The 16,046-nt window shown below is 33.6% G+C and overlaps 1 protein-coding gene across 7 annotated transcripts; it reads right to left on the bottom strand.

The window, feature by feature from the left end:
* Positions 1–170: 170 nt before the first annotated feature.
* Positions 171–14,209, bottom strand: LOC108204760 (phospholipid-transporting ATPase 2). 7 transcript variants are annotated; one of them, XM_017374358.2, is made up of 25 exons: positions 13,993–14,207; positions 13,306–13,530; positions 12,551–12,764; positions 11,320–11,436; positions 10,556–10,648; positions 10,300–10,474; positions 9,733–9,899; positions 9,361–9,465; positions 8,630–8,727; positions 8,401–8,543; positions 7,909–8,005; positions 7,674–7,783; positions 7,373–7,537; positions 6,718–6,872; positions 6,481–6,561; positions 6,263–6,383; positions 5,667–5,773; positions 4,715–4,846; positions 3,762–3,915; positions 2,769–2,886; positions 2,509–2,682; positions 2,331–2,382; positions 1,622–1,749; positions 1,098–1,248; positions 171–749 (listed from the first exon to the last, which is right to left on the bottom strand). In XM_017374358.2, exons 2-25 carry the CDS (start codon positions 13,431–13,433, stop codon positions 417–419), a joined length of 3,318 nt encoding a protein of 1,105 aa, XP_017229847.1. In that variant the 5' UTR covers positions 13,434–13,530; positions 13,993–14,207; the 3' UTR covers positions 171–416. The 7 variants fall into 7 exon arrangements, 5 of the variants coding, with proteins under 5 accessions (XP_017229847.1, XP_017229848.1, XP_063942143.1 ...); XM_017374359.2 differs by lacking the exons at positions 13,306–13,530; positions 13,993–14,207 and adding an exon at positions 11,595–11,790 and having other exon boundaries at positions 11,337–11,436; positions 12,551–12,690; XM_064086072.1 differs by lacking the exon at positions 171–749 and having other exon boundaries at positions 1,157–1,297; positions 13,993–14,209.
* Between the last annotated feature and the right edge of the window lie 1,837 nt (positions 14,210–16,046).

Raw genomic sequence — 16,046 nt, 5'->3', positions numbered from 1 at the left:
GTCGAAATTACAAAATCAAATTGTATTGTAGCACTGGTTGAAGAAAAAATTAAATTTCATATTACTTTCGGGAAAAACTGTAACTTGAGTATTTTTGGAAAAAGCCCTTAAAAATATAATAGGAAAATGAACAAGCCAAAACTAAAAACAACAGCAGCTACCAACATGCATAGAACATAACACAAAAGTTCTTCAATAAATGAGCGCTCTTATATATCCCTCCCAAGTAGACAATTAGCTGTTGTAGATTTGTGGAATTACATTGCAGAAGCTAATACAAGCAAACTCCTCAAAACTTTGCTTTCCCTTATATATATACTTACCTAATATAGTCAGCTCGAGAGAAATAACTCTACTTTAACAGAGTTTCCGCTACAATTGTGTTGGTTGATGTCAGGTTAATTGCTATGTATATTTCAGTTGTCCTTGTGGTTTCTTGGACGGAAATCTGTGTTTCCAAATGATCGTCTTGTGGCAGTTGGGGAATCTAAATGAGTTGATCGTCTTGTGGCAGATGGGGAATCTGAAAGAAGAGGTTCATATACCGAACTTCTGCTCTTTGGTTGAGAGATTGATAATGCAGAAACATCTTTCTCCAGCGATTTTTGTTGATTCTCTACACTACCCAATGACAAGATAGGCCCTCCCATACGTTCAGCTTGTTGGAGTATGTTAATTTTACTTGATCTATATGTATACCTGAAGTACTTCAGTGCTAAAACTGGACCCATCCCTGCGACAACGATGAGCTGCAAGATCATAACATTGTAACAGTCATTCATCAGCATACATATAACAGATTAGGGTGCTCGTCATTGATGACTCGCAACTTGTTAGCACCACCAACTAAAAATCACCCAAGAATGTTTTCAAGAAAGAAGGGTGAGTCGAAAACGTAGAGCAGTCACCTACTGGATGACATTTTGATAGATGCTATCACAAATTATACAAGAGGAAAAAGGAAAAGGAAGTAACACCACTAAAAGAAATCAGTAAAAATTAAAAGTTCCAGATTTAGTAGGTCGTAAAAGATAATCCTTAAGAGCTATGTTACTTGAAGGAAAATGCATTAAGAATGATATTGTAGGAAAACTTACAAACATAGTAATCCAGTAGGATGGCTGTCCACAGAGGCGGAACATTATTGTGTACATCCCTGCTGATGGCACAGCACTAATAATGAAGTTGATAATGTAGAATCCAAGCAGGTTTCCCCATATGGCAAGATGTTGCAATACAGTGAAGGAACTACATGCATCAGACAGAACCCCATGGTCAGAGGAGATGTAATTTTGATCTACATATATAAACAATTATAATCTTTAAATATTCAGAAAGGATTTTCATTACGAAGCATAAATGTCATAAATTCAACGATCAGCAAGAAGTCAGTATAATTGGAACTTTGTATATGACCATAATCTGAATACTAGCACATAACCTCTAGGCATCTTCAAGAATATTGGGTGTATATTCATTCTGGTTTGTGGTTTTAGCACACACAAAAACACACACACACATATATATATCTATGCGAGTACATTGCTAACAGGCCCTAATAGAGTAAAAGACTTGAAGGATCAGACTTATAGCCACAGTGCAAATAAAGAGGGGAACTTACTTGGTCTCTACTGCAACAACAAAAGCCTGCAACCAAATGCATCCAGAAAGTGCCACCATGGAGACCTCCTCAAGCTCACTTTTCTCTTTCGCATATGCATGGATAGTAATTAAAAATACAACACTTGCCTGCATTTCTTCTATATTAGTACTTAAACTATAAAGCAAACGAGAATACTACACAACTCCTACAAAAAAAAAAACTACAATTTGATACAAATGCATGCCAGAATATAGAAGTGTTACAAAGCAACTTGTAAATTGTAACAGATATAAATTAGCTCAGTATTTGAACTATAGCATTGATAAATCTTGCAAAACCGTGACTGAAAAATGACAACAGTACACAATTTTTAATGCATGTGTACAAGTGCGGTGCATGACTAATGTATGTATATCATTTAATTATTTTTAAGCTTTGTGCGTTAACTCTTTGTACTGACCCCACATAACTAGCATACCACCAAAGTGTCATATGTTGGAAGCTAGAGTTTAACGTGGACCTTAATATAGCAAGTTTATTATAAACTTGACCTTCGTCTTCAATATGACTAAAATATTAAGATCTAGTATACAAATATCAGTGGCCAGAAGAAATTGTTTTTGCTCTGTAGACTCTAACTGCAAATTTCATATGATTCTACCTGCTCTCAATTATCTGAGTAGTATCTGAGCTCTAGTAAAAGATATACAATAGGGAGAGTACTCACGTGGAAAAGTGACCGGCCAAACCATCCAGCAAAAGTACTAGGATTCAAAAGCCTGGTTACATAATTTTCAATATAGTTATACAATTAGCTGGAAACATACAGGCTATAACAGTAAATGACCCCTCTTCAACATTGTAACAATATCTTAAACTAACTATTATAAAATGGTAAAACAAACCTTCCTGCTTGACAATAAAATAATATTTGAGGATGTTGCATCACAGTTTTTTCACTAAGATCTTTGTCAAGCACACTAACTAGAACAGGAATGCTTGTATAAAAAACATTATAAGCCATCAAACTGACAGAATTGAACAGGCTACTCCCAGATACACCTGAAACAAACGAGAAACTGAATGTCTTATGTTAGTATATTCATACAAAACAAATGATAACCGCCAAAACAAAAAACGTAGAAGATTATCTATTAGAACTCACAAGATCTGAATAAAGCATATCAGTAGAGATTTGTAGAAGGAATACTGGGACAGAAAAGCTGTACGATTATAAGAGTATCGTCCATGGACCAGTATTAATCTTTTAAGAAACCTGAACTCTGCAACAGGGAAGATCATTCATCTTACAATCTGAACAGAAGTTTAAGGCCACAAATTAGGTAAGAATAAACCTAAATAAACATAAGAATAAGAAAGTACACCAAGTCAAAATGCTGGAGCTTAGAGGAAAATTAGAAATCAATAAATAAGATCATGCAGGTCAAGTATAAGTGAAAAACTGAAAACTTTGGTTATACCCCCCCCCCCCCCCCCCCCAATCCCTCCCCCCCCCCCCCCCCCCACACACACACACACAAACCACAAGGGTACCAGCAATCATTCTAAAATCAAAAGAAAAATAATGTTCCTAAATGACAAAAATAGAGATGCTAAGAAGTCAGTATTTGTATGAGCAAGTTACTTTTAAGGAACCATTATGTTCTGCAGTAACCTCCAAGAATTTCTAATTTCGCACATCAAAACACAAGCCAATGTAAATGAGGTGGCAAATTCAACTTTATGCATTGCGACTCCATTACCAACTAAAGACCTTGTATACCTACTTATTCCTCCTTTGATTGGAAAATATGGGACAAGGCAAGTAATTTCCAAATATTGTATTGACGTTTATGCAGAAAAAAATTAAAAAAAATTCTTCTCATGTAAACCGTAACATATATATTATACACACATTTTCTGCACTCGCACGTCTTCTCATCCTTTACCACCTCTAGCTTTCATCATATTCTTCATTTCAATTCTCACATCCATTCCACCAGACTAGATGGAACGATAAAGTTTGTAGCTTTGTTGCTTTTAACATTCAACTCTAAAAAAGCACACATATATATATATATATACGTATGTATATATTGTAAGAAAAAAGGCACATAAATAAATGGAACACACATATATCGATGCTTAGAGAACTTACTTCCAATGCTATAATCAGCTGCTCTTGCAGCTTGCAATCCCTCTCTTCCACTAATGCCAACCCCAATATCAGCTTGTTGTATCATCCTTACATCATTCCCCCCATCACCAATAGCCAAGGTTCGATAGTCGCATGATTTTAGGAGCCCCACAAGCTAATTACATAATGCAATATCAGCGGAGAACCAAGGAAAGTTGACTTAATTAACATATATATACGCATGTATAAGTGCAGAGAAGACAAAACAATATTGCAGCAACAATGACATGAAAATAAGCTTTCATCACTACTGTTATCAGTACTATGTGAATTGTCATAAATAAATATTATTATCAATATAATTGTCATAAATAAATATTACTATTTATATAATTGGGAATATCAAACATTATTAAGATCAAGGAAGTTAGGTAGCATGCCCTACATTTTAATGAGATTTCAGAATAAGCTCATTAAAAATTTTTACGAGTGACTAACGTTCCAATATTAAATCTGATTCTATCTTGCGTTTCAAAAAAAAAAAATGATTCTATCTTGGTAGGTTCAAATTATAATGAACAATTAGTAACTAAACAAGGGAGACACATGAACTGCATAAACACGCACTTTAGAACAGTACCATGTGATACTATTACATGGGTACTTGAGGCTTTCCAAGAACTGAGAAAGTTTCCTAAAAAATCATTAATTCTTAAATAGAAGATCAAACCGTGACAAAAAATACTACACATTGTTGACATCTTAAAATTGAGTATCATATACAGATATTGCTGCTGAAAGACGTAGAGTACCTCATCTAGAGAATTTTTTTAAGGGATAACTGTGACACGGAGATCTAATAATTGAAAAGGTAAGATAAAATATAAAATCATGTAAAATTCTGGTGTATCTTAGGTCAGTATGCACATACAAGATATTCCTTTTTAAAACAGTAACTACTCTTTATAGCGCACCTGTGCCTTTTGAGATGGTGTAACACGACAACATATAGCTGTCCTGGACAAAATTGATAATTCTGTAAATGCTTTTCGGTGATACTTTAGTGCAATTTCAAGAGCCCAGCCATCAATAACAAAAGCCACATCCTGTTATAAGGAATTGCGTTCAGCTATTGAACAAGATGAAAGCAATTTTATAACGAAATAACAGAAAATAGTAAAAAGTTGTAATTAACACCACACTCTTGATAGAATATATTTTATATAATATTACAGGAGATCGAAATCACCATAACCAAGATTTTAGCACCCAAGTATAAGGATAGTGCAAACTAATTCTAGTAAAACCGCCCGTCTTCTCATCCCATTGGCAAGGATTTGGTTAGTGCAAGTTTTTCATTTTCACTAAACTTCGTCAACTTAAAACATCTTCAAAATGAATGAACAAGCTTGTTAAGATATTCCATGAAGGCAGGGTAATATACAGTTCATTAATCATTTGTTCTCTGTGAAGCTGTGTCCAGGTGTGGTAGTTTGACTTGGAGGGCACACCCCAAAAGTCATTTAAAGGAGACATAGGAAAAATAACTTAAGTTGAGAAAATTTGAAAATTTCTTGCTTCATAATCCGGACGACCATAGAGTTTTTACTGGCGAGATACTGCCTATTCAGGTACCATCCCTAACTCCCTAAGGAACTATGCATACAATCAATAAGATATCAAAAGACCAAAGACTACACCAGAATACTTTCTTTCTATTTAATTTTAAAAAGAAAAAAAAAAAGGAATTAAGATTCCAAATTAATGCATCTATTAGCAGAATGATAATGATGATAGCATTATTCTCCTGAAAATTAATCATTGACTCAGCAATTAATTCCAAATAAAACATAGCTGTTATTCAAGTGAAGGAATTGACGAGCTACATTTTTGGCAGTAAACGTAAAGCTAGTACTAAACTCTCACCTTGGCTTCTGAGTTTGTTATTCGCATTGTGAGGAGAACTCTCTCTAGACTTCGACATACCTCATCTTCTGTTTTGCCATTAATAAGCAGAAGCTGGCCTTTGGGTTCTGTCAAGTGTCGACAAGTGTGCAAAAATAAGCAATTACCAAGTAAAAGTTATCAAGATTCAAGGTACACAATAGCTTCAAGATATTCCGCACATATTAGGATTTTAAGGGTCATGGTCCTCATGTCCTTACAGCTGGTTTACACTGAATATACCTTTAAAAGGAACAATATACAAGTCAAATGACAGATATGGTTCGAGCTCCTATCCACTAAAACTTATAACTTTGTACTAAATCTTATGAACTATGTCTTTCACTTCCATTGCAAGTCCACAACAAGCAGCGCAAAAAGGGACAGAACAAAATCTGTAAATCTATACAGCTGTCTGCATCTGAAGGATCAAATCACAGAAGCGAACCTAACAATCGAAGAGGTTTTTAGGGTTCGTATATGTAGCAACACTTCTTTGCAAGGGAAATATAGGACCATTTACAATGTGTACAAGAAATTACAAGATAAAGGAAGGATGAAAATATATGTCTATCTACCAGGAGAAACAAAATTGCATGATAGAGCAATTTGTATGGCTGTATTTTGCTTGTCTCCAGTTAGCATCCAAAAGTTTATCCCTGCTTTTCGAAGCGTTTCGATTGTTTCAGGTACACCATCCTGTATAATTGTACAAAACCAGGGCAAGAGAGTCTCAAGTTTCTTTAAGTAAAAAAATCAGTACATAACTTAAAAGACTTAAAAGAAAAAAAATCACCTGAAGACGATCCTCTATAGCAGCAACCCCAAGAATATCCAGGTCTACCTCTAGTCTCTGGCAAACCTCAGACACTCTCCACTGGAAACAGATTAATATGAAGTAGAGACCAAAATCAGTAAAAAATTATATGCTCAGAAGGATAGAGACATAACCCTAATTTTGTCACACCCAAGAACAGATTATAATGAGTATTGAAGCTGTTTATATAAAATATATTACAGGACTATATTATACCTCTCTATCAACCAGTGTGCTATTAGCCTCTTTAAATGTCAATGACCACTCTTCATATATATACTCTGGTAATTCACGCCAAGCCACACATAATGTCCTCAGACCCAATTGAGCATATTGTTCTACAGCTTCGGAGAAGGTTCTTATTTGTTGTCCTGAAAATTTTCAGGAGCAATGTCAAGCTGTTAGTGTTAACATGTCTACTACAGAAAATCATCCAAACATCAAGGGAAAAGAAACAGTTTATATCAAGCATCAAGCAGACAGCACATTGATAAAATATAGAACTAAGTATGATTGCTTATAGTAGCGTCCACACTGCTCATTACCAAAACAAGTGTTCCGAGTGACATCTGAATACTAAGCCTCTACTATACAGGAAATAATTAACTTAACTACAAAACTTTCTGAACTCCAACTCAAAGTTGAAGCCTGGATATTCTTTACATCCAACATCTTCCACAAAATTATTAGTAGCGACTAGCGAGTAGTTGGGTATCAAACCTTATGATATTCCACAAAGGGAACTACTTTGTCGAACAAATAACTAAAAAGCAGATTATTTGCATACCATTTGTTCAGGCAAGAAACAAGTAGCAAATATTCTGCACAAAGGGAACTTTACAATAGAGTTGTTACTTAATTTGTGTATTACCAGTGCATGCACAAGGAAGAATAGATTCGTCTGCTCCTTTGGACAAAAGGAAAATTTTCCCACTTTGACAGTCTCTAACCACGATTGACATTTTTTTCCTATCAGAAGTGAATTCCAGGGTGTCCAGCAATTCATATTGTAGCAAGGAAGCATTGAAATTTATCTCTGTCAAAAACAAAACACAGGGGACCATTCATGTGTCATCAATATAACATAATTAGATCAATACACAAGCACAAAGATTTTATTGTAACATGCAGAAAGATAAGCATATTTTCTGCATCATTGGATACCAAATTACCAAGAATATTCGCATTCTTCTTGACAAAAACCAGATGCAACTGGGCAGCAGCACGAACAAGAGCTTCCTCATCCTGTGACTGTGCCTTGTATGACAACACTCCATCTTTGCTATGGAAAATGCACAAATTATATATAATTAACATGGTATTACAGCAGAAGAGGATGGAAGAAGAAGGCGGGAATCATATTCCTGCTTTCGGAAGGATTTCGTAGTAAATTTTTGCTAAAATAACCTGTGCAAGGGTATCACTGTGTTACAGATTGACATCACTGTAAGAAATCGGATGACATCAGGAGAACCATCCGAAACAGCATTGAGAAGCTTAGCATCTGCAACATATAGCATAACTGAAACATCCTTTTGGCAGTTTAAGTGTTTAACAAAAGTAGGGAATGAGGAGTACACCAAACAGAGCTAAAAATACACATGACGAAGCTACTAATGTTGTTCGTACTTGGTCAAATTAAAGTAACAACAAACTGGGTGTAATAAATATGACAATTTCAAGTCAATTTGGTGTTCATTTGTTAACTTACTGTATAACAAGAGATAAAATGATGATCCAATTTGTTCCATCTCTCAAACATTGTAACGATCGTAATTTTAAAAAAAAATGGTCCAACAAAACAGCACAAGCATAAAATGACGCTCCACTGTTGGGAAATATAAAATAAGCAAGCCGCAGACTTGCAACTAGAAAAGCACCTTACGAAGAAAAACAAACCTTTTAAAGCATCCCCATTCTCATTCCCATAGAAAGTTCCAGAAATACAACATCTTTTAAAAATCATTTGGTTTTCGGTAAGCGTTCCAGTTTTATCTGTCAATATATACTCAACTTGCCCCAGGTCCTCACTTATTGCTGTACTGCCACATACAAGCAAATGAATATTACAGAAGTACTCAATCATGTCTATACAAATAAAGTTATTGAAGACCTTTGCATTTCTTACTTGGCAGCAAGAGATGGAGTGCCTGTTTTGATGTCAACCATCTCATGGTCCCAATCTATAAATTTTGCATATGTGCTTTTTACCAGATCCAAGGACACCTGAGATAGCAGATCATAATATTTAAGAACAAAACATCCTCACCATCCAAAAACACAGCAATGATGACTAATAAAAAGTATGTGTGTTCATAGACAAGAAAAAATGTCAAATAATATAATCGCATAATTTTATAAACATTTGGTCAGTGGAAAAAGTGAAAAGCAAAATATACATATTAGAGGGGAAAATTTTACACACATCACTCTTAATAGGTAGCTAAAAAAAGGCCTTTTCAGTGGTAGGCGGCACGCCATGGTACCTAATAGAAGTACAGAGTCAATTGTATAAATAGTTAAATACTCTACGTCATTGGCGTAGCCGCGAAGGACTCCAGATTAAATGTTTAATACAAACCTTAAAACCTATAATCAAACTGATCTTATAATTTAAAAAATTCGCAAGTATTACCTATAATTTCAGAATTAACTGGGAATATTGTGACTTTAAAATTGAATTAACAAGTTAATGCTAACACAAATATTTATATGGCATAACTACAATCTTTATATTTCTGTCTCTGCAGTTTCTAAACCAAACCCTAATATTTTCCCTTAAATACATTGTTGTTGGTTACTTCTACATCAGCCATGCCATAAAAGTGTATCATATAAAGTTTATATGCAGATAATCACCTTTATGGATATAGGTATCATAATGGAACAAAGCAGCTCAAACCGTAGCGGGATGACCAACAATTCATACCACGGACCTGCATTTGGATAAAGAACATACCATTGCTGCACAATAAAAACCAACTCGTGATTAAAAAATACAGTACAGGAGAGTGTAAACTATTATCAAGGTAAAAGAAAACAATCATTTATAGGTCTTAAATATATAGGTGAAGACAGTTAATCTAGTTAACTCATTAGAAGACAAACTTTAAACATATGAAGATGCCCCCTAGGATAGATATATACAAATTAACCAGAGTCTAAGGTGAAATAAGGGTACAATAGTACACAATATTTCTTCAAACATATCAAAAAATCATACAGACAAACCTTTCTAGCTTCTGTTTCCTTCCAGATATTCCCAGCTATGCCCAGAACAATTACAACCACTATTTGAAAAACAAAAATTGCTCCAGTCAACTTGTCAATCATCGCATCCACAGCTGTAAGCTTTGGTTCTGGAACACCCCTACTCATCCCCAATTTCGTTTCATTGCCTAAACAAAGAGAACTCCACATCATTCTCTCATACAGGCTAATTACACTGAAACTGTACGATAAATTTACGTGAAAGGCACATAAGCAGGATTAAATTAAACAAATGAAGAAATTATAGCTGCTAGCATACTGTCATGCACAGAGATCCTATTCACCAGCTTAAGAATGTCACAAGAGAACAAAGGACTTCATGCCACGACGGGATGACAGCATTTGTCACAAAGAAAGTAACGGCAACCATAAGTATTTTACTCTTGCTTAGCTAATAAACATAATCCACAAGAGTTATTATATTGACGAACTACAAAGTCTTTCATTTCCAGATCCACCTACGTTTATCGCCCTCTTTTATTTCAATATCTGAGTATTTTTTATTGACCCTACTAAAATAAAACTTGCCTGCATAGACAGCAACTCCACAGACCCACTCAGTATTTCGCAGGTAACATGATTGCAGGATAGTGTTTTTTATGGTTAGAGGACACACGTCATTATCAAGAAATGGAGGGAACAGCCGCATATTTGCATCAAATCTTCGAATGTCTTTATCTGGATGTGGGCACTCGATCACACCCTGTGGACAAAGTTTAACATCAGTAGCTATTTCTACTGAATTTTGAGCCTTTCGTAAATCGAGAGTAAAATGAGATCTTGCCTTGATTTTGTGCAACAACTCGAGCTCTATTCCTGCGCAAGCAGGAGGTATTACTCGTGTTTTAAGATCAGTTTCACCGTCTAAAGCAGATGTCTGCAAGGATCGTGATATGATAAATAAAATCTATATGTTGCATTCACATATGTAAATCAATGATTCTTATTTTAGTAACTACTAATCGTGCATCCAAAAGATCTTGCCGTTTACAAAACAGTTGCAAACAAAATTGCAATCCTGTTCGCTAAAACAGCATAAATTACAGAAGTGAAAAATATATTATGGTTTCCATATGTTCACACCATATAAGGGTAAGAGTTGTAAGATATTATAAGAGCTCTATGCCTCCAAAATGTATAAATTCATATCTAAGAAACCATAACCTTTAACATTTCCAGCATCACCATTGTGCAGCCAAGAGTTTCATTAGCAGTTTGAACTGATAGTTTCATGAATTAATTAAAAAAAAAAAAAAACCTGGAAAGCATACATCAGTGAGAATCTAAACTCTAAGCAATATTTGCAACCTCTTAAGAAAATGATGATTGTGTTTAAGTTAATCCTTTACCAGTCAGTCTAATCCCTATAAGAAAATACCTCAGGATGCTAGAGTTCTTCCTTGCGTCATTTTCAACTTTTGGAATGATAATGAAAAGCAAGGGAAACCAATCATAAAAAAATGGAATCTTCTAAGCTCATCTTAAAAAAATGATTATATCAGACTGATTTTTATACAGAAGATTTTCTAGCATGAATTGAGAATTAACCTCTACATGGCATTGACCTTGTGGTTCAGAAGTACCAATCAGCACAAGATCACATGGCACTTCATCATTTTCGCGAAGCCAGACTAGGTTACCAACGTGAATGTCCTGTGCTTGAATCTGCAAATGGAATTCATCAATTACTGATTTGAATGTTATGGTGAGACACAATGGTGCGCCGAACAAAGTAAATTAAAAGATGATCCCAGACCAACTGAATAACTTATAAGGGCACAAAAGGTATCTAAAAGGCGCAAATGAAACAACCAGCAACTGACCAACTAGATTTCTCTGGGCCATTAATATCCAGAATCTTATCGTCAATTAAATATGCTTTGTGAATACTTTGTTATGTTGCACAAATGTTATAGGGAATCTTCTACCACCACATGCAAGTCTATACAACAGCTTTCTTAGAAGTCCGGCAAGTAATTCATATGCTTAGCATAGATCTTGCAATGTTCAGTTTCTAGCCTAAGAAAAACAAGAGATGCCTTTTGTGAGAAGAATGAACTTAAATTCCTCATAAACTTCATAAAAGAGAGAAAAAAAAAACAGTTGTGTCAAAATAAAGCCATCAATCTGGTCAGATACAATGAAAGAATGTTCAATGCTTGTAGATCATCCAATTACTGTCACTTAATAAATTGCATTAGGTAGATATTAAGATATATACTGGACTAGTCCACTGGGTGTAAAGCTGCATCTCCAGTAATAATATGCCCTTTTTGTAATTCCATCTAACGGGAATCCACCATCCATTTTCTTAATATATTTGTTGTACAACGTACGGTCATGTTGCTTCTAGATTAAGAGTCGCTCCTCAACTGGATCAAATTCTACTTTTAAAATTTATAGACATTTTGATTCTTTAACATATCTTGTCTGCTTATTAGTAGCTCAATCGTAATTCTTAAAGTAACGATAGTTACTTTAGGTGATCACACTATCACTTTAATATGATATTCTTTACATCATGAAACAGACATACAGTAGATCTTCACGAAAACTTTTTATTTAATATTTATATATTGCATTCATATTTTATTGGCACAATTAGCATTATTGCAAGAATATGAAATTCTATGGCACTGAATGCAGAAAATAAAGACATGCTTCAAGAATATGTACCTTCCATGCTAGAGACCTTGCTATGTTTCAATTCCAGAAAAAAACATGAATACAAATAACACACAAGACAAGAGTAAAACTTATATAATATGAACTAACATACATGCTTTTTGACTCCCTTCTTTACAACCCACACTTGCTTCTCATTAGCTTTCTTATCTGATAGATATCTATAATAATCATCCCAAGCCTCTTTTGATGCTGAGACAGCAAAGATGAATAGGAGTGGCCCCCATGTACTTGCAGGATTTACAGGTGTTATGAGTGGCCAGAGTTGAAGGCAAGCAATCAACAGAAAGTACTGGTTCATAAATCGGCTGAGGAACAGCAGTGTAGATAAGTTAAAAGGAAGTAAAACCAAGAACACAAAAAATCTTCCTCTTATACATGTACGAATGGGAGACGTAATATATGTTAAGAAAACATACTTAAAGCACAGGCGGTAATATACAACTTTTAAGAATGTAATTTACTCCCTAGTTCTTTCAATTCAATTATTGTGAACATCTGCTAGAGTAAAGTTTTAAGGGTCTGCAAGACTGCAACTGCATGACATACTAAATCAAAATTTCAACATGTGCACTAGCAGAATGAGTGGAATTCAAGCTTATCACTTGGCTAAATTTCTAGAATTCAACAAGACATTTTCTCTAGGAATCCAATTAAATGTTGTACATGATTATCTAATGAGATGGACCGACCTAGTAAACCAATATCTCATCCTCTCAGCACGGGATTTTTAAGCTATCTATTGCAATCTGTAATACTTTACTCATGACACAGTCTTAAATGAAAAACAGTAGGAGTCCATAATTATTTTCAAGAGTCGCAAGGCAAATCAAAGAAACCCAAACTTACCTAAATTGTTCCCATAGATTCTTTGGAAGAAAATTCAGCAATGTATACTTAGTATTAGATATGCGATTATCGCAATAAAGATCATGTGATAAGTCATCGTCGTCATTGATATATACACAGCGTTTCATGATCGCAGACTTAATTGCATGCAACTCCTCACTTGCCTCACTCCAAATAAAATCTGGAGTTACCAAGCAATTCAAGCTCAACTCAGTATCTCATCCCCTGCGAACAACAAAAAATGTCACTTACACACATCAAGCTTCTCAACTATAAATAAACACCCACGAGTCCACGCAACCTCAAACAGTAGCACCACCCATTTCCCAATTAACCATCCCGGGGTCTCAAGATTTTGAGTTTTCAACAGAAATTCAACACAAGATCCCCTCCCGCACAAACAAATAAACCCATAATGAACCCCACCAAGTACAAAAAAAACACTATTCCAATCACAACCCAGAACACAAAAACACGTGAAAATGTGAAGCAGATGATAACAAAACTGTATAAATCCAATCCTGAACATAATTGAAAAACAATGAGCTACCAAATACGCAACAAATTTCTGTCAGGCATTTCATCAAACACTGAACATACAATGCTAAACAAGCCCAAAATCAATAAAACAACAGAAACCCACCAAGCAAATTACACGTATAAATCAAAAAATAGTAGCATTAGTACCTGGGATAAATCAAACGTGGATCAGAATCATGTATGTATATATGTATGTACACACAGTTGATCGGCGATGGGAGGTGAACGACTGAATGTAATGCCGTGTCGATCCACTCTAGCCGATTAATTTTACTTTTCTTTTCCTTTTTTCCGAAAGTAATTTTCTTAATATATATTTCAGCTATTTTTTTCCCGCAAAATAGTTTGATGTAGTCAGGTTCTGGAAAGGCCTCTCAATATTCTCATATTATTTAATTTGATTTAATATTTTATGTAGGACCTATCCTAGCATATTCACTAGGATAATACCCTCCCCTTATATTTTTCATTTGGAGACTTCAAATTATATTTCTAAATAGGAAAACAAATTGTCAAAATATTGCAAATTATATTTGAGACTCCCTGAATATTCCTTTGAATATCCTTTTTTTAAGACTAATACATAATTTAAGAAAAATATCTATACACTTATTTAAGAAAGTAATAATTTATTTCGAGAAGAAATTATATTTACATGGGTCCTGTTCCCTGACCATCGGTTGTCAGGGAACATTTACCCAACACACTGTGTCCCAGCCGTTGGATCGACGATCCCATGGCTGGGACAAAAGGAAAATTTTTTAAGTATCCGCGGTAAATAACCGCGGACATTAGGTCTTTCCGCGTGTTTCTCCCGCGGACACACATGACTATCCGCGGTTAATAACAGCGGACAACACAGACGGTCAAAACCCTAAGTGTCTACTTCTAAAAAAATATGAAATTATACTCTTTTTTTTTTTTGAATTTATGGATTTAGATGATTATTATGATTAAACTAATTTTGTTTTGAATAAATAACAATTAATTTTATTTTATATTATATGTTTAGAATTTTTTGTTTATATATTTTTAATAGTTAGTAGATTATTATTAAAATTATCATTATTACCTATACATTCTAATCTTAGTATTTTATTATAAATTTAATTGTTATTTTTTTAAATTTTTTTTATTGATTGACTAATTTTTTTGTGAATAGTTAATATATAATTTTTATTCTTGTCACATATTATATATTATAAGTATTATTTATTTTTTGTGTTATATAAAATATATTTAAATTTAATTTATTTAACAAAAATATAAAATGCTACTTAGACAATGTATGTTTTTAGACGTTTATGCTAAATATTTTTGTATTTTCTCGATCCTTCTTGCTTTCTAGCTGCATGGTTTGTTGTTTATATTGTTTTTTTCTTTTACTTTAACAAGCTTGTGTAATGTTGCAAAAGACTTTGTGGTTAGGGTGATATTTATGTACTTAAAGAGAATATATAATAAATATTATTCCCTTTTATGTGGTATATATAACACATAAATATTATTCTCTGTAAAATATATAAATATTATTCTTTTTATTGGATATATATACCACATAAATATTATTCGCTTTTAAATTAATTTAAAACTTAAAACAAGAAAAACGTCTAAAAAATATACATTGTCTAAGTAGCATTTTATATTTTTGTTAAATAAATTAAATTTAAATATATTTTATATAACACAAAAAATAAATAATACTTATAATATATAATATGTGACAAGAATAAAAATTATATATTAACTATTCACAAAAAAAAATTAGCCAATCAATATAAAAAAACTTTAAAAAAAATAATTAAATTTATAATAAAATACTAACATAAGAATGTATAGGTAATAATGATAATTTTAATAATAATCTACTAACTATTAAAAATATATAAACAAAAAATTCTAAACATATAATATAAAATAAAGATAATTGTTATTTATTCAAAACAAAATTAGTTTAATCATAATAATCATCTAAATCCATAAATTAAAAAAAAAAGTATAATTTCATATTTTTTAGAAGTAGACACTTAGGGTTTTGACAATCTGTGTTGTCCGCTGTTATTAACCGCGGATAGTCATGTGTGTCGCGGGAGAAACACACGGAAAGACATAGTGTCCGCGGTTATTTACCGCGGATACTTAAAAAGTTTTTCTTTTGTCCCAGCCGTTGGATCGACGATCCAACGACTGGGAGTCGATCC

The sequence above is a fragment of the Daucus carota genome, chromosome 1 (genome assembly GCF_001625215.2).
Source record: "Daucus carota subsp. sativus chromosome 1, DH1 v3.0, whole genome shotgun sequence".
Taxonomy (NCBI): domain Eukaryota; kingdom Viridiplantae; phylum Streptophyta; class Magnoliopsida; order Apiales; family Apiaceae; genus Daucus; species Daucus carota.
The sequence above is the reverse complement of the archived record's forward strand: the minus strand, read 5'-3'. Positions and strand labels throughout refer to the sequence as shown.

Bases quoted from the DNA above. Each gene is read 5' to 3' on its own strand.
- LOC108204760 (XM_017374358.2), bottom strand. From the start codon at position 13,433: ATGAAACGCTGTGTATATATCAATGACGACGATGACTTATCACATGAT. The intron at 12,765-13,305 runs GTAAGTTTGGGT...GCTGTTCCTCAG, and splicing joins AATCTATGGGAACAATTTAG to CCGATTTATGAACCAGTACT. The intron at 9,466-9,732 runs GTTTGTCTGTAT...TTTATTGTGCAG, and splicing joins AGGAAACAGAAGCTAGAAAG to CAATGGTATGTTCTTTATCC.